Source organism: Vidua chalybeata, chromosome 7 (genome assembly GCF_026979565.1).
Source record: "Vidua chalybeata isolate OUT-0048 chromosome 7, bVidCha1 merged haplotype, whole genome shotgun sequence".
NCBI lineage: Eukaryota > Metazoa > Chordata > Aves > Passeriformes > Viduidae > Vidua > Vidua chalybeata.
In genome coordinates this window covers 13,412,881-13,431,629 of record NC_071536.1, presented here as the reverse complement: position 1 = coordinate 13,431,629, position 18,749 = coordinate 13,412,881, and the positions used below count along the sequence as shown (strand labels likewise).

Below are 18,749 nucleotides of genomic sequence, written 5' to 3'. Positions count from 1 at the left end.
ACAGCCTCGAGGACCACCTTAACTAGAGCAGCAGGATTTCCCAGAGGAAGAGGTGTGAAATATCTCTGACTACACATACCTCTCAATTAGATCTCCCGCGTCCAACAGTAAGACACTGATGCACTGAAGTCAACAGATTGTGTGGGTGTAGGAACCCACCTGGAATGATCCACCTTGTAAAGCTAAGATCAAGACCCGTAACTGCTTGGCAGCCATGTAACCATGAAATTAGTGGGAGCAAAAAAATGAGAAGTGAACCAGGAAAAGGCAAGAGTGGTGGCCCGTTTCAGAACACCGCGGCAGACAGGACAGGGAGATTCCTATTTCAATTGTATACAAACTGAAGTTTATTTTTGAAAGTGCAGCTTTATTGCAAACTTAGTTTGCTTATGGAAAAATGTAATGCAGTCAGTTTTCAGGGAAGAGTCGTCAAGCAATACACAAAAATTGAAATCTAAGTGGGGGAAGAGACTTGATGTCCCAAACTACTTTAAAGAAATGCAGGTACATAAAGGCCATTGATTTCAAATGGTAATCATGGACCTGCATAGCTCTGACAGCTTTTGAAATTCCCTGTCTAGATCAATGCACAGATTAGGAGCTGGGCTCTGTTCTGAGTTAGACCAGTACAAACTCACTGTGACCTTAGACTGGAAAGCTCCTCTGTAATTTATACCAACACAACCAAGCAGAACTCGGCTCTCAGTTCCTATCCTCTCTTTCCCCCAGCATTTGCCAAGAAAGAGAAATAAGATGTGGGGCAATTATACTCTGCACTAGCTGCAGCTTCATTAGAAGTTTGATGGGCACAAGAACCATTTCAAGACCAAAGTCCTGAAACCAATACATAGAAATTAACACCCTCTAAAATTACATGAATACACAAGCAGATTAAGGAATTAACCATTTGGTATACCAGTTCTCCACTTTTTTTCAGTCAGACATCCCAGCACATTGAAGAAGGTATATGAACACAACAAAAATCATCTGCAAATCAAACACTTGTCTCCTCAACAAAGTATGGGTAACACAATATAAAAATAAATAAAAGCCTTGACAGATTTGCCTCATTCACAATATCACTGGGCATTCCCCAATCAGCAGGACAATCACAAGCAGGATTTCATAGGCTTCAATGAAAGTTTTTATGTGATTTAAAAACATTTAAGTGTTACAAACATATTTAAATCACCACTTAAAATATTCGGCTTATATAATTAAGATCTATTTTACCAAGTATGAAATAATGACTTCATAACAATAGAAGCATGAAAATAATTTTTGTTTTTTCCACCCACATACACCTGCAATTTCAGAAAAAGACATATGCATCATCCATACTCTTTTATATTTAAAGAGGACAGATCATTCAAGAAAAGAGGGATAATATGATTGCTACAATAGTAAGAAGACACAAGACCTATCCCATTTAAACTCTGTTCCTTAGGAAGATGGAAGGAGAGGTTTGGGTCAGATATTTTGGTGTGTGCCTGACTGCTAATGAAATGAATTTCTATAGCAACTAAACTTTATTCAGTGATCCTTTGCTCAGAAAGTTTATTAGGCCTTCCTATTACATGTGCTTGGTTCTCTTAATTTCCTGAAATAGACCAGAATTCACACAGGTAGAATAAAATCCATCATCTACAGTACAAGACTGAAATGTAGAATTTTCTACTTTCTCTCATCTGCATCTCTGAAACAAACCAAGAAGAGTAGAGACTTGTACTAAACAGGAGCTACTTTTACAGTCAAAGTCAGAGTACAGTAGCAAGTTTGAGCCCTAGAGAGTCATAAGCAAATTCCTTCTTGATAAGGAGATGTTAGTAAACACCTCAGAAATTCTGCTGCTATTATCTCTTGGTTTAAAGAATGGTTTAAAATAATTATTATTTTAAGAAATCTAAAACCTAGCTGACTCCTTTCTTTAGGAATTGCAATTACTACCAAAGAGTGAATACTGTCATTAGCAGGTGATCAGCACAAACAAAACCATCCTGCAGACAGAAGGAATTGTTACCTATTTTGCATTAGTGATTTCTCTTTTGGTTAGCCATGACTGCTGATAGGTACCTGCTAGTTTCTTACATATATTCAGTTTCCCAAACAGAGCATCAAACCCTACAAGTGTTGGAAAAACTATATGGCTCTCAGGGGATTAAAAACTGTCCAAGAAAGTCTCACTAGTTTGAAACTTAAAACGGGTGTGACCTAGACTTGTATGGATGGGCAGAAAACCAACCTAATTCTTCTTGTTTCAGCTGGGAAATTCCTGTCAGCCTGTCAGGCAAAGAGTTCTGGACAAAGACACATTTGAAAAGGCAAATCATCAATGCTACAAGGCCACAGTAATTCAGCAAGAAAAGAAATTTCTCACAGGAATCTTCTCTAATCCATGATCTATATTTCAGTCCTTCTGTTGCTTTTTGTTTTCCTGGGCTAACTTCATAACAGCCTTGAAATTTATGGGCAACCAGTCAACTGATCTCTTTGCTACTCAATGAAGTACAAATCATGATAATAAAAACCAAAAATCAGCATGCAGTAAGAACAGTGACCAGTTCTGGAAGGGGACAACTACTTCTTCACCAAAAGAAGAAAAGGAATCACTGCTCCCTGCACCCCAAACTCACACATACAGAGGAGGTCAAGAGACTGTTTCAAGAAACTGCCAAACTCATCCTTGAATCATGATCTTGATTTAGGACTTCAGTGCACCACTCTCAAATCAATGTATGCAGCCAAGTTTTCTGTGCCAAATGCTACCTTTGGAAAAAGAGTAAATTAAAAAAAAAAAAAATCAAGAGACTTCTGCCCACTGAAAAACCTTCTATCAGATGCTAATGGGATGGCAAGCACTGATCCAAACCCTAGGGAACAGTAACATGCATCAGTGATCTGAGGTATCTTCCCATTTCTAGGTCTTACTGCTAAGATCATTTACATCCAGTAACTGTGCTGTAACCTTAAGGAATTACTGGGGAACAGTGAACCTGCCTGCAATAAATGAGCACCGGTGCCTAACAAGCACATGTGAATGCTACAGCAAGGTTCACAGAGGGCTAACCCTGGTCAGTACTGAAGCAGGGGTTTTCTTCTCAACCCCCTCTTAAAAAAAAGGGAAGAGATGACAGACAAAATAAAGAGAAAGGAAAAAAGGAAAGATAGAAAACACAGGTCCCCCATCTACCTGCAGGGAGCCAGGCAGACAAGCTCAGTTGGAGGTGGTGAAGGGCGCAGATGCGTTATTGGTACTGGTAGCGGTGGCACCGGTCACTGCGAAGCCCGTGGGAGGAGCTATGGAGCTGTGGCTGGGCTGCAGGTCCTTGGGAATGCCACTGTGGGAGCTCAGCTGGTGCCCAAAGGCTGCGCTGAACTGAGGGAGCTGTTGTTTAGGGGAGGTGGAGCCCATGAGTTCAGCGGAGGCAGGACCCATGCCACTGAAACTGGTCTGCGGTAACCCCGGAAGCACACTGGAGCTGTTGGGGGTCACAGTGGCGAAGGCAGGCTGTGTGGTCTCTGAGTGCGAGGTGGTAGGTGGTGTGGACAGGGAGGTGGACAGGAGGTGTCCATCTGCACCAAGAAGGTTGCTAAACGGAGAGGGGTCCCCAAGATTGACAGGAAGATTTCCCCAGTGAGTTCTGGGGTTGACCACCCCGCTAAGTGGCACATCCAGCTGTGTTGGGAGCAAGTGCTGTGCCATCATGGGCATCTCTGCTGAGAAGGTAGCTGCCAAGTTATCACCAGAAAAGGATGTGGTGTGAGGGGATGTGATATGGTCACTGTAGGGAGACGGCACATGCTCACTATCATAATGGCTTCCATGGGGTGAGGAGTGTGAATGGTCACTGCTGTATTGCTGTCGTGAGGTGATCAGGTCATCTGCCTTGCTCAGCAGCTGGGCAGGGTGGGGCCTCTGGGAGGCATGGCTGCCATCATGAAGTCCATGAAACTGTCCCGGGAAGGCTCTCTCCCCAAGGCCACTCTGGCTTATCAGAGTGGCAGAAGTAAGGCCAACGTTGGCTGGGGCTGAGAACTGCCCCTGGATCTGCCCTGCCAGGGGCGTAGGTGGGTTGGACAAGGTAGCAGAACGGAGCAAGTTCTCATCCAGCTCCAGACCGGAGAAATTATCGTGTACTATACGCCCATTCAACAGCTCCCCCAGATCCGTGTTAACATCTCGACTCAAGGACTGCATTCCTGGAGCTCCAGCACCTGTAGAGAACACCCCTATCGCTCTATCTGACAGCTCCTGAACTGGCACACCATCTGTTTGTGTAAGTACTCCAATGGTACTCAGGCACTCAAGAGAAGTTACAGCCTGTAGGGCCCGTTCCAGTTCTTCAGCCTCTTCTGTGGTTGGAAGAAGATCTCCATTTTTACCTGCAGAAACAGGGACACCACCAGTTAGTGCACTGCTCTCAGGTGAGCCTGGCCCTAGGCTCAGGATGAAGATATACAGACAGTTCAGTACAGAGCTGCATTGTATGATAACTTTCCAGCATGGCTTGCAGCACACAGAAGGTATCATTCATCAGTGTTCCCTAGCCAGGCAAGGTAAGAAAACCATGAAATTACATCTCCCTGTTCAATGGAAATCCCCCTCTCCCCCTTCTCTTCCACATACTACAATAGGAGATGCCTCTTAAACTTCCTAGATTTAAAAGTAAAAATGCTTAAGTAAGATCTTCTTCAGTGCTGCAATAACACATGGTCCACAATTCCTCTTTCTACTTACCACATTACAGACTGGACCTAAAATTTACACAGACAGTATAATTCAGGTTAATTTCAATTCAAACACAGTCTGATGTCATGTTATATCAGAAAATGACCAAAGAAATCACGTACCCAAGTCCAGGCTGTTCTAATTTCTTTGTTATATGTTATAGGTACAGAGCTTTGGAATGCAGAAATTCAAGCACATTTCTGATCAAAAGCTAGTTTTAAAAATGTACTTAAAGATTTTATTCTCACTATCTTCTCTTTTTATCAAAGGCAAACATTGACTGTGATTCCAGCCCCACTCGATGGCAGAAAGATGCCATTACTGAGAACACTCTTGATTAAACTGTAACACTGACAGGCAGTAAAAATGTAAAATGAATTATTAAAATACTAAACCAATTATGATTTTCAGAGCAGCAATTATATGAGCAAGCAGAGAACTATGCACACAGACTTCTTAAAGTCTGCTTTACTTCAGAGCTCACAAACAATAGAGCAAATGCACACTTCCTTCTCTAGAATTTATTACCTCTGTAGGAAAGCAAGCAACTCCTCAAAATGCAGTTTAGAACACTCACTTCTTCAGTTCACTGACTGTGTTCATGCTAGCATAAAATAAAATGGTACCTTCAAAGAAATCAAAATCTTGCAAGTCATCGGGCAGCCGCGGCAGGACATCAGAGAAGTCCTCCTGATTCAATTCCAAGTCATGTGGAATGTCTGTGATTTCATTGGCGATATCATCAGGCAGCTCATCGGCACTGAGCTCTGGTGTGGAGGGGCTCCTGAACAGAAAGGAACATTAGTCCCTGGTGTTCAACTCTGCTTGCTCCAAAGGACAACTATCAGCGCATATCCATCTACAAAGGATGCTTCCCCACACATTTTTTTCTCCGTTATCTAGGAAAAAGATTCTTTTAGGTTGTTTCTCTAGGAAGCTTACACTTAGGCTACTCATTAACTACTTAAGAGGCAACATCAGGAGCAAGATATTTTACCCATCAAACCCAATCATTGCTCAAATCCAAAATTACCCACTCTAAAGGTTTTTTTCAAGTCTCATGGAGATGCAATTTTTAGCCCTGCTCCAGATGCTGCTTGGCAGCTTTGTACAGAGCTCATTGGCAATGCTCAGGCCAGCAGCGAGAAACTGGGCAGGAACAGCACTGACCGTATGTGGGGTATCTCTACTGGCAGTGAGACACTGGCAGGCATGGTGAGGTTCCCTTGGGGCACTGCAGGAGGAATGGGCTTCTGGGGCCGGCGTGGGCCTCGCCTTCTCTTCTTCTTGTGTTTTTTGGTAAGTGCAGGTGGCTTCGTTTTTTTCCTGGGTTTCCTCTGCTGCTGGTGCTGAACTTTACGGGAGCTGTCCCCTCTCAAGAAATTATCCTTTGGGAGCAAAGCAGTACCAATGGGAGCATATTAAGAACAAGTATTACTTTCCTGGCTTTTTTCACCCTGGTCATTCCACAGACATGTGGAATGTAATGTAAGAGGGACTGTTAGCTTACACCCAGACACAATTTCAAAAACTGAGCTGTTTCTTTCTTCATTGATCTCAATGGCAAAAACAACATAGACCAAATTATGAGATATTGTAAACAGGAGATTGCGCAGTGTCACTTTAAAAATTATCATAGCAAACTCTAACTATATAGTGCAAAACCATAACCTTTAGCAGCACTCCTGTAAGTATTAAAGACAAAACGCTGTTGTGAGGTGGTGTTAATGTGGATAATGTGCAGCAGCTGAAGCCACAATCCTAAAGTGCCTGCTGACATAACAGAAGGACAGCACTGAGGAAACAAAATTAATACTGCTGGACTAGGATAAGGATGTGGGTAAACAATTATGGCCTCATTGCTTCTGAACAGCAACCACTGACACATTAAAAAATAAATCAAACCATCATCGGTCTTCAGTTGCCATCATACTGGGTAGGGCAGAGGATTATTTTTGTTATAGAGGTAAACCTTGAGGGACATACTGAAGATTGCCTAGAAGAGGGGGGAACCCCATACAGATCTGTGTAGCACAAACCCTCACATTTTAAACCAAAAAACTCTATAATTCACAATTACTGGAGAGGCTGGATAAAAACAGTAACAAAAAACTTTTAATAACCCAACAAAACAAAAAAAAAAAGAAAAGAAGTTTTATATCTAATTGAAGGTAGGACAAGAATCCTTGAAGGAGGGGCAGGACAGAAGTGGGTTTGTGAATTATCCTAAAGGTTTTGTTCTGGAAGATTGGTGTCATAAAAAGGAGAGCAGAGGACATCAACTTTATTTCTCCATTCTCTCAGCTTGAGGTAGGCCACTGCTCTTTCTCTGGGATCCATGGATCCCTGAAGGAGGTTAAAGATAAATTCTAATAGTTACTAGAAGGTAAATAAAGTAGCAAACCCATTATTTGCATTCTGGTAATTGCTGTCTACACTGCCTTTAGGAAGTACTTTGGGCCCCGTGTACTGAGACTGTTTAAGATGCAGTGTTCTTAATACCACACTCATATTACACTCAGATCCAAGGACCAGGAGTGACCCCAAATAAAATGACCACAGGACCTCTCACAATGATCTTCTATTTCTCAATTCAAGACAGCAAACAAATTTCCTCCAATGAAGAATATTCCCATGTATACTTTATTATATCCTCAAAACTACATAAAAGATTTTCACAACATACTTTATACTAATTGGGAATGTTTGTCAAGTTTTACCCTTTGAAGAAAAATAATAGTGAACAAACTCTTAAGTTCATAAACTTGCTAGTTATCAAGGAAGACTTCATAGGAAGACTGGGGTTAAAACTCCTGATCATCCCAATACACAAATAAATACAATAATGGTTTTGTACTTACCATTTTTTTGGCATGTTCTTCACACAGAGGTGTCTGATGTGTAATGTCAAAAACTGGCACAGAGCACTGCTGACCATCTGCAAACTTGGCTGTGCAACTCGAGAAGAGCTGCTGAGAACGGTTCAATAAGATATCTGTGCATTTCTGCATCAGGAATAACACAAGACAGTGGTGGAGGAACGCCCTTTGATTTATCAATCTGATAAAGATCAGAGCCTTCAACTCTATCTGTCCATAGATACTATTTTTAATGAGTGCCTTAAATTTGCTATTCAAGTTCAAAGCTAGGTAAGGCTCAAACCCAACTTTTAAAGTGAAAAAACTGCATTCATGCAGAATCTCTAATGATTTTATTATATACTGAGATAGTTTTATAAAAGCAGCCATTTCACTAATGAGTTCTTAGCAAAAAGAAGCCTTTTCCTGGAGCCTTAATCAATAGATCAATAGTAGCAGTTGGAACAGTGTAGTCAACAGGACTATTTCCTTACAGACTAATGACAATCCATACTGAAACATTAAAGAAAGAGTATTTCTTAATTCAATCTTTTAAGGTACATTCTTGGCATTTATCTTTAGAGCACAGACAAAGAAGTTTCAAGATCCTTCCTGCTCCTCTGAAAAAAAAGATGTGCAAGCAGACAAAAAGGTCAAGTAAATCCAAACGTAAGCTTGCTGATATTTCCTTCAGAAAAATCCTCAGCAGGAGTAAAAATGTTTCCAGACTTACAGCAAATCAAACAGGTATTTCATTGTGTCTTTTTTCAAACAACATTAGAAGCACTCCTTCCATCTTGAACAGTTCTCAGACCTCAACATCACTATGTATGTTTATAAAATGTTAAAAAAAAAAAAAAAGGACAAAGAAATGAAAAACATGCAGAACAATCCAGATAGCAGACTTGGATGGATGGGTCAGAACAAAGAACCTATTCATTTTAGAGAAGAAAATGCAGAGAGAAAAAATGGGCATACATGCAAAATCACTAGTCTTGACTACCCTGCTCTACACACAGCAACAAGAGAGACCACTTAAAATTAAAAAATACCCAAACAAAAAAATCCCATCAGAACCATGAGGCAAATCCCAAATACAGCTGTATGCCATGGCGCTCTCTCATAGAGGTTTTGAACTGCTCTGCAGACTGCTTTTAAGCAGCCTGCAAAAAATCAAACAGTAAAAACAAGGTATCTGCAAAACAAAAAGATTGGAATGGTGCTGCAGTCTGACAGTAGCTGAGTACATCAGCAGTAGTCAGTTTTAATACCAAAACCAAAAGTTCCAACAAAAGAAGTCATCCCAACAAAAGCACCAACAATTCTTCAGCTAAAAACAAAATAAACAAAGTCTGCAGAATTTTTAAGTATTACAGGTCATAAGTCTGCCTTTTTATAGTCTTCAGAACCAAAACTCAAATCTATTTTGCTCTCTTCTTTCTGAGTTCTTCAGCCATTGACTTCCAACATTCTTTCCAGGCTTTGCTTGAAATTCCAAGCATAGAGAAACCTTCCTAATCTGGACTAAGAGGTTCTGTGACTCCTTCTATTCTGCTTCTTTAAACAATGCAAAGTATGATTTCCATCTTTCTAGTCAGTGTAAGCCATCTTTTTGTACTATATATAAAAACCTTTTTCCACGAAACTGGCACAGGAAGGTGGTCTATTGGAACACACCAAGAGCTGTCTGAAAGCCAGGAGGCTGAAAGTCACATGACTTGTACCAAGTCATTGTGAAGGATGATCATTTTGTAAATGTTTCTTGCACATACTAAACACAGCTCACAAAGTAAAATGATGCTCCTATTACAGATACCAGTAGCAGACTACTTATCCTCAGTGTCTACAGACCTAAATCACACAGCCAAATTAAAAGCAAAGGAGTTGGTGACATACTAACAAATTGGTATTTCTTTGTGAAAACCTAGTTATCATGCAAAAATCGAACAAACAAACAAAAAACTCCTAAAACAGAACAGCTTCCATGCCTGAATTCAACTCCCAGAGTTAAGAGGATACGCTGAAAACAGTGCCTGGTGAATGGAAGGGCCTTGTTAGTGCACTGCTCTCCCTTCGAAGTCCCACTGCAGGTTGTTGGTTCTGCATCTCTCTGCCTTGCTTGGCTTGTGCTGAAAAGAAAGCATAAAAGAGTTTACAGACAAACCCCCAGTCTTGTGGTTACTTAACACAATTATTATACTGAATGTAGCACAGTAGGATGAAAAATTGTAACACACGTGTGTGTGTCATGATCCAGATGGGTGCACACTTCTACCAAGCTCTACACAGGGACACAGAATAGATGTCAATGACAGGTGAACGTGTGACTATAGTAACAGGATTATTTCTTATTTCACAGGGCCTTAATTGTAATGAGAGGTGCTATGTGCTACTACCATGTAAATATTACGACACCTTGCAACAGAAAGGGCAGCAGTAGGTGAGTGTCAACACAGGCGACCCTCAAAATGAGGTCAGTCTTTAGGATTCAATGTACTGGATATGCCTAGATGGGAGTCAAGTGCACTTCCAAGCCTGTTCATAAATCAAAACATGCCGAGCATCCCCAGAGCTTACATGCAAGCATGTGCTCAGACAAACTTAGACTGAGCTCTGGAGTGGCAGAGCCTGAGCGTGCTCAACATGGATAAAAGCTCTCCTTCATCAACGTGCTACAGCCCAATCCACCAGCAGGTGCCCAGAGCTGGGCGCTTCCCCAGCACAGCCTCTGTGCTTTGAGCCTGAGCTGCAAGCAGGCGACCAGACAGCAGTGTGGACGAGCACTGAAGCGTTACACAGCTCGCTCGGGGTTAGCCTGCTCTCCAGGCATGTGTCACCTTCATGGAGATAAAGCTGGCGATTCCAGGGCTGACTTGCACCTCTGTACACGTTGTTTTCTAGGTTGACAAAAAGCTGTCTGTAGCCTGACTGTTTTCCTTCAGCCATTTCTGTCATCAACTGCACTTTGACTGAGCAAAGTTTTAGCTAGCAGTATTACTCCTGTGAAAAATTTTGTATCTGAAAAGACTCTGGGGTTACTTAAATTGACCAGAGCAGTGATGACAGGCATACCTGGCTTTTCTGGCCTACCCAAAACAATGTAAACTTTTTTTTTTGCTTAATAAAAGGGAAAAATAATAGGGGAAAAAAAAACAGCAAGAGCTTGTCAGTTCAGGTGAACTTTTGCTGTAGCGTTTAAGTTTGGAGAAATTTATACACAACTTTGTAAAACAGTAATAGACTTCTACATTACACCTCAGAGCAGTTCTTCAGAATCAGTCCACCTCCCCAGCAATGAACCCTTCAACTGTCATGAACCACATCCCACTGTCCAGGAACAAAAGCATCCCATTAAACACAATGTACGCTCAGTACCTAGCTCCAATCTGCATCTCACACTATCCACTACACCCCACAGTCACACATCCTGTAAAGCAAAACCCCAACAGCAAAAGGATGCTTCTGATACCCCAAATGTAACACCAGGGTTCAGACTTAGTCTGTTCTTGCACAAGAATGAATCAACCAACTCTCCATATGCTGAGAGCTGGAGGGATGTTGACATTATGTAGAAAGAATTCCCACAGAAGATAACCTTCAAAGTTGTTAGAAGTTATGTATTTTGTTGCCAAGTTTTATTTAATGTTAGATTGAGTTAAATCTAACAAAAAGCATGAGCTTAAATTTGGTTTGCTGGGAAGGTAATTAAGAGGTGGTATAGACTTTTCAAAAAAAGCTGTCTGAAAAACAAAATCTGATTTGAAGCAGTGAACTACAGACCAGACTGCACACCTTCTATTGGCACAGCAAAGGACCAGATATCTGGGCCCAGAAACTGCTGAACAAACCATCCACATTTTGCAACATAAAGCTGGAGAAGGCCTGTCTTAATGGAAAACTCTGCATGCCACGTTTATTTTACTCCACTAACAGGCATTTATGTGTCACGTTTTTTCTGCCTTGTGCGTGACTACCGATTTCAGAGCTCATAATTTCAGCTGCTGGATGCTCAGCCCATGTCCACCCCGGCCCAGCCCCAGGCTCCTGCAGTCACAGGGCAGGTCTAACCTGGTACAAGCACACGCAGCTCTCCGGAGTTCCTGCAGGAGCTGCCCCGCGCGCTCGGGCTCTCTGCTGGCCGCCTGCAGCAAGGCTTTCCGGAGCGTGTGCCGGCATTTCTTCTGGCGGGATTCTGCCCGCTCCAGGCGGCAGAGGTGCTTGTATTTCTGCTGAAAGTAAGTGCAAAGTCTGGTCACCCTGGAACTCCTGTCATCTGCATTGTCATCATCGGACCTGAAAAAGGGAAAATAAAAACAAATATGCTTTAAGATACTATTTTTTTCCCCTTACAAGCTAATTTGTCATTCTAATAGAATTATTAAGTTGACATCCATCTTCTAGCCACACAAATATCCAAATGCTGCAGTCAGGCAGTGTTACTTGAGAAATAGCAAGAGCAGGATCCCTTTTAAATTCTAAAGGTATTTGCCCTTCTTAGTATGTCATTATTAGAGATTACATCAATTTATCATCAAGCCTGACACATTTAAATGTCTAGAGCCTGCTGTTCAGAAAGAAATCTATACTGTTAACCTTTATTTACTGTAAATGTCTCAGCAAATGAGACCAATGCTTAAATCAAAGTGCAATTAATGGAGAAGACAAGGGTGGGGAATTGTGTAGAGGAAATTTATTGAGGAACGATCATGCTGGAGAAGATGGTCAAATTCTAACAAGTACCTAAACTGCTGACTTCTTCCAATTCCTTTTACTTTGCCAGGCAGTATATTCCTTTTTAAACCAAAATACACACTAACACAGTTAACAGCTGATACTGATTTTCCCTTGCTGCAGAGTTGCAGTTGAGTTACAGTACAATAGTAGAGAAGAAACTCTGATTTAACTCAAAGATACTGAGAGAAATATCAGACCAGGGCTCAGCAATGACCAAATGAAGGACTAATCCAACTCTTTGTTGGCTTAAGAAAGCCCTTCTCCATTTATTTTGGCTCTTTGAATGTCCAGGCTCATATCAACAAGATCATCAAACCATGTCAACACATTCAGTTAAATGAAGTAAAAGTCATGAAACAGAAAATCATCACTGGAACTTGTTAAAACAAGCTCCATGAAGCTACTTAGAAGTTCTCCACAACAAGCACTTGTTTGCAGAATGAGTATTTTGTTCATGGAGCAACAAAATACATGTGCTGAATCTAAGCAGACTCTTGTTGAGTTTTTCCTCAAATTTTTTCCTATAGAACAGAGAAACTTTTTGCCAACTTTCCTATCTGTAACAAAAAAAAAAAAAAAAGGGCAGGGGAGAGAAGAGAAATCCAAACAAATGAAGCAGATCAAAAGCTGGCAATGTTCAGAGCCCGTGGGACTGAATGAGCTGACATCCAAACCTGTGCACAGCAAAGGAGGCCACCACTGAGATGCAAGAGATGTGAAATACCAGCCATGATATTTACTAAATAAAGTAAGATCCAGAAATGCAGACAGCAGATCTGTCCCTGAAAGTCAGTATGGTGAAGACCTACTTTCTGTTCTGGAAACTCTTGACTCTATTTACACACAGGCCAAATGGAAGAGACTGCAGCCATCTCCATTAAGGCTTTCCATGAAAACTCAGCAGCAGCAAACACTGCCTTTGACACAAATGCATGTTTTTGTGAAGTTTCACAAAGTCAACCATACTATGTATTTTGTCTGTTAAAACAGATTACAGCTTATTTTCTAGAAGCATATATTATAAGTAATTAACATCTGCAATTACATGCTTAGCAGCAAATACAACCTTGTTAAAAATATTTAACATATGCAATCTTTAGAATATTTTTATATGGAAAATTAAGAGAAAATACACTTTTAAGATCTCTTAGGAAACAATGCTCACTGGGGAAAACTACCTGTTTAGAAAAAAATGACTGTGGGCTATTTAATACAGATTTTCCTTTTCCAATGTATAACTAAAAGAGGAAAACATGGATAGCATATATATTTATTGGTAGGTTTAATATCTTAGATATTTCATTACTGCTCTGGGCCAAGACTTTTAAACAAAGTTACTGATTTAATTTTAAATATGGTTAAAAACTAAGAATACCAGGAGTATTCCTTAGGGGAAAGAAGTTTCTTTTGTGTGGAAAGAGTGTTTTTTAATGTACATTTCTTTATATTTGAGACTTTTTACTTCTCTCACATTGAAAGAGACAGGAAAAAATTACATTGTATGCTAAAATATTTTTGATCTTCAGTTTATGGGATCTTTTTTTAAAAATAGATGAAGACGTGTTAAAGGTATAGAAAGAAATCATGCCTTCAGTGGGCAAGGGCTTATTTTGAGCCAAAATTTCTAAAAGCCTGTTCAGAACTTTGTTCCCAGACCAGTAAGATTAGCCAAAACTTATATGTTCAAACAACTCTAAAAATATCAAAATAAAACCTTTTTTCTTCAGTAGGCATGAAAATGAAAGATATTTTTATTGTTGTTCTTTCATAAACAAGTTTGCCAAATTCTATTTAGTTTATTCTCCTAAGCTGCATATAGAACTTCTGAAGTTCAACTTAACATGTGGCATTTCATTTTTACAAAGATTTCTGAAAGTGCACACAAGCCATTTGATAATCCAAAATGCTTTCTCCCAACCCTTCCCTTTCAGACTGATGTGGAAACATCAGGGGGATTATTGCTGAGTGTTCCTGAAGAAAACAAAGACAGCATGAAGCAGCAGAAAGGAAGAGCAAAAGGGTGAGCAGCCAGGCACCACCAGGGAATGAGGAGAAAATGCTCTCTATTCTGAGACAACCCAGCAACTATACTTCAAATCCCTCCTTACAGAGCATTTTGAAGAATCTTCCCTTCTTTCTTTTACTTATTCTACTTATTGGGAGTTATTAAATCAAACTTTTGACAATACAGTGTTGATATTTAATCCTTTGAGGGAGTTGGTATGAGGAGGGACTCATACTCCTTTTTCAAACTTGCTACTTGAAAAGTTTGCTTTATCTATATTTCAGAGTAGGAAGCGAAAAAATACTTTGTTATAAAGTCATTTGTTTTCCAGCACTTTCTACAATACCAGACTCAGTAATCAAACAATCTAGGGGGAAGCTTCAGTAACCTGCAGCAGGGAACAGCCCCTGCTTTCTCTCCAAATTGCTGCTCCCACATGGGATTCCTCCCACCCCAGGAACCTTCTCTGCCAGCACCCAGCCTGCACTGTGCCCACTGCCAACTCCTGCGCTATTAGAACTCAAACATTTGTGCCTGCCTCGAAGCACTGTGCCCCGAACTCCTGGGACCATAGGAACACATTTTTTCAAAATTAAAGCACAGAATAATAGAAGCAAACATTTGGCCTGCGTTTCTGCGTTTCTATTGTTTGCAACAATATGAATTTTATAGATTAAAAGGCCAGAAGGCAAGTGAACCAAAAAATGTGTTATTGTTGTCATGGTTTAAACTCATCCAGCAACTAAAGTACCACAGTGCTGCATGCTCCCTCTTCCTGCATGCTCACTCTCCCTGCTCCCACCAGTGGGATGGGGAGGGGAATCAGAAAAAAACCACCTTGTGGGTTAAGCTAGGAACAGCTTACTAATAGAAACAAAATAAAATATACTACTACTATTTATTGTAATAAAAAAAATAAAAAGGAAAAATAAACCCCAAGAAAAACAAGTGATGCCCCATACAGTTGCTTACCACCCACTGACTGATATTCAAGCCTACCTCAAGCAGCGATCGGCTCCCCCCAGTTTATGTGCTGGCCATGATGTTCTAGGCTGTGGAGCATCCCCTTGGCCAGCTGGAGTGAGCTGTCCCAGCTGTGCTCCCTCATGGCTTCTGGTGCACCCCCTCTCTGGCAGAGCACAGGGAACTGAAGTGTCCTTGAGTTAGGGCTAGCACTACTTAGCAACAGCCAAACCATCAGAGCATGATCAACGCTGTTCTCCTACCGAACCCAAAACACAGCACTGTGCCAGCTGCTAAGAAGAAAATGAGCACTATCCCAGCCAAAACCAGGACACTGTTAAGACATTAATTCGAAACAAATCTGGTGAATATTTGGTAGTTTAAGAGCAGCTAGAGTATCACACAAGACGTTCAACAGAGGTTTCCCCCACAATCATACAAGCAGAAATGCTGAGAACCAGCTGTCCAGTAAAGCAGAAATTAACTGTTTACTTTCTCTTTCTTTCAATAGTCTATTCTGAGAAAGATTCCTCTCACTGTCTTCCGTGCAGTCCAAAGGAAAAAGACAGAATGCAGTCAGCTGGTGGGGACCACAAGCTCAGATACAAATAAACAGAGAAAAAAGAGCTTTAATTTTACTATGAAACCCAGCAAGTAAATCCCCTAAGTTTAGGTATGTGATTTCAAAACCAAAGAGTTTTACAAAATAAATTCCATTGGTTTTCTGGTAAAATAAGTCCCCAGAATTCAGAACTGTAACAAGTCACTGGCTCACTTTAGGAGTCACCAGACTGTACCACCAGATTAGCAAAACAGAGTCATTTTGACAAATCAAATCTCCCCAGAAACTGCCTGAACGAATTCATCTTCAGCAGCAGGCAGACCACACTGCAGAAGTGTCAAAGTGAAACATTTCAGGTAATGAAAACCAACCACTACACAAGTTTGCAGAATAGGAACTAAAGCTTTAGAAGGCTGACATCAAGTGAATGCTTATCTAGGATCAAAATTAGCAAGGTTGTTGAAGAGCAAACACTGAGCAGGCTGATGGAAGTACAAAAGCAGCCAGTTGCATTCAAAAATGTATCCATCATGGATAGTTAAGACAGCATTTAACTGAGGTGCACAGCATGCTAGAATAGAAAAGAAAATGTCAAGACAAGGTATTATTTTCACTCATATGTGAAAAGAGTAGGAAGAATCCAAAGGAAGTTAAGACAAATAGAAGACAAAACTCACAGAGATGACCTTTATAAGTTGACAAAAAAAAATAGGGATCTATGGAAGAATCAAATCAAATGTGAAAGAGAGAAGAGTGTAAGGAAAGTTATTTAATAGATATATCTGCTATGAAAAATTATGTATGATTTAGAAGTCTGAAAATCTGTTCACAATCTCCCAAAACACTTTATTTACAAGTTGCCTTTTAAGTTAGAAGTAATGTTTGTGAAAGCTCACTCTAAAACTGCTGATGCCCTAAAAAATGACAGTCATTCATAATAAAAAAAGCCCTCTTTATTTTAGAAAAGTGAAGTCTACACTCTGCTTAATGGCTTTGATTCACTGAAGGCTCTTAATATTTAGCATCCTGGTGTGTGTCCTGATGACAGAGATACAGCTTCGTGGTTCACCTTGAGGACAACCTTCAGAGATGGCAGGAAATTCTAGTAAGTTTCAGAATTTTCAGAATGTAACAACAAAATAAGGTTTCATTAACACCACTATTCTAAGTGTGATAGTTAAAAACTAAAAAAAATAGGGAAAAGTTGTAGTATCAAAAAGTCCAGTTGCACATTGAATGAGAGTCATGTTACAGAAACTATAACCAAATTCTAGTGAGATCCCAATTTCTTTGTTAATAACATACAAGAGTATTGTTACAATACTACACCTGGGATGCTTCATTTTAACTGCGCACCTTCAAATTTACATTAGTAGACCTATATTATCATATCCTGCTGTAAGTTTAGATTTGTGACTTAGCAGTATATAGAGAACATCATAAGCCTTTCTGCGCCAGCAGCTAATTCCTGCTCTGCTTATTCTTTTGATCCCATGCTTACAAGTCTCATGCTTCCTTCCAATGCTCACAAGTACTGACAGAGGTTTATTCAACACTTAATTATGAAAAGAAATACCATGGCCTTTTAAAAAGCATATTAAAACAATAGCCTGCATAATTATTACAAGAATTAATGAGTAAAATGTAGCAAGTTTACTGACAAAGTTATTAACAACCAGTAGGAAAGACAAGAAACCAATAGCAACCCCATTTGATTCAAATTCAGGACCTCCAATCATCAAAACACACAAGTTCATGAATAAATCCTACTAAATTCAATTAAATTCAGGCAAACAAGCTTAAATCCTTTCCTGATGCATCCTTCTGATAGCAGACTGCACAAAGGTCTCTAAGTTAGCTGGAAACTGGGACAGAAGGCGACAAGCTGTTCCATAGCTCTTACAAACAAATGAGTTCAAACAATTCTTTGTTTCAGCAAAACACTTGAACAAGTGCTTAGGTTCCACTGACTCCACTTGAAGTGAAGCTCACATTTACATGATTTATTCCATCAAGGCCAGCATGAATACTAAAGAATCATACTCACTCAGGTCTCTCATAGCCGAGGCTTTCTCGGATAGACCACGCAACCTGGTAAGGGGAGGTTTGCTCTGAATCCTCCAACTCTTCTCCACTGTCTTCAGACCAATCCAGCCCTAAGGGAATTGAAAACATGGAAACTGGATGAAAAGAGCATCCACCTTATATAAGCCTCTGAGCAACTTCTGGCACAAAAGATGAATGCATAGTTGCAAGCATAATTATATTTAATTAAATTATGCAGTATTCTCAATTATACAGGAAAAGCTACAGTAACAGCTCCATTACAGTGTGCAAATAGCATGCACTGATTTTTTTCATAACTGAGTTTTCCTTTTAAAATCCTTATTGACTTCTTTATCCATAAACAGTGCAAGAAAAATCACCAACTATCTTACCTGTAGAGAAATACTAGTTTTCATAACCAAGTACAAGGTAAGAGAGAAGTTCTCGTTATGAAGAACAGACTACTTGGTAAATTTTAATACTATATGATCTAAATAAGCCAATTTCATTTCTGTTTATATTCTGACCCCTTCTCTGTGCCAAAACATAGAAGAATATGAAAACTCTAAGACACAGCAGCAGGGACAGAGATAGATACACAGCTACCCAGGATGTTCCTCTGCTCAGTCTCTGTAATTGCCTGCCAAATGCACGTATTAGCACGAAGAAAGAGCTAAAGGGAGAGATATAAACACTCCAGCACTTTCCCCAAGCAGCATGTTTTCACTTAATGATGATGCAGTATGATCAACTTACAGTGTGCTCCAGCAGCCTCAGTTAGTCAACATACAAACAGCTGTTTGGCCAGGAAGCGGCCAGTAAGTTCTCAGGTGGAAGATTTTATCTGGAACT

At 40.2% G+C, this 18,749-nt stretch overlaps 1 protein-coding gene across 3 annotated transcripts in view; it reads right to left on the bottom strand.

The window, feature by feature from the left end:
- The window catches only part of INO80D (INO80 complex subunit D), a 45,924-nt gene that overhangs the window by 8,975 nt on the left and 18,200 nt on the right, over nucleotides 1-18,749 (bottom strand). For all 3 annotated transcript variants that reach the window (XM_053948475.1, XM_053948476.1, XM_053948477.1), the window contains 7 exons: nucleotides 17,899-18,007; nucleotides 11,656-11,880; nucleotides 9,607-9,716; nucleotides 7,591-7,724; nucleotides 5,900-6,117; nucleotides 5,356-5,513; nucleotides 3,191-4,383 (listed from right to left, as the gene is read on the bottom strand). In XM_053948475.1, the coding sequence (XP_053804450.1) occupies nucleotides 3,215-4,383; nucleotides 5,356-5,513; nucleotides 5,900-6,117; nucleotides 7,591-7,724; nucleotides 9,607-9,716; nucleotides 11,656-11,880; nucleotides 17,899-18,007 (2,123 nt within the window). In that variant the 3' untranslated portion in view covers nucleotides 3,191-3,214. The remainder of the gene's footprint in view (nucleotides 1-3,190; nucleotides 4,384-5,355; nucleotides 5,514-5,899; nucleotides 6,118-7,590; nucleotides 7,725-9,606; nucleotides 9,717-11,655; nucleotides 11,881-17,898; nucleotides 18,008-18,749) is intronic.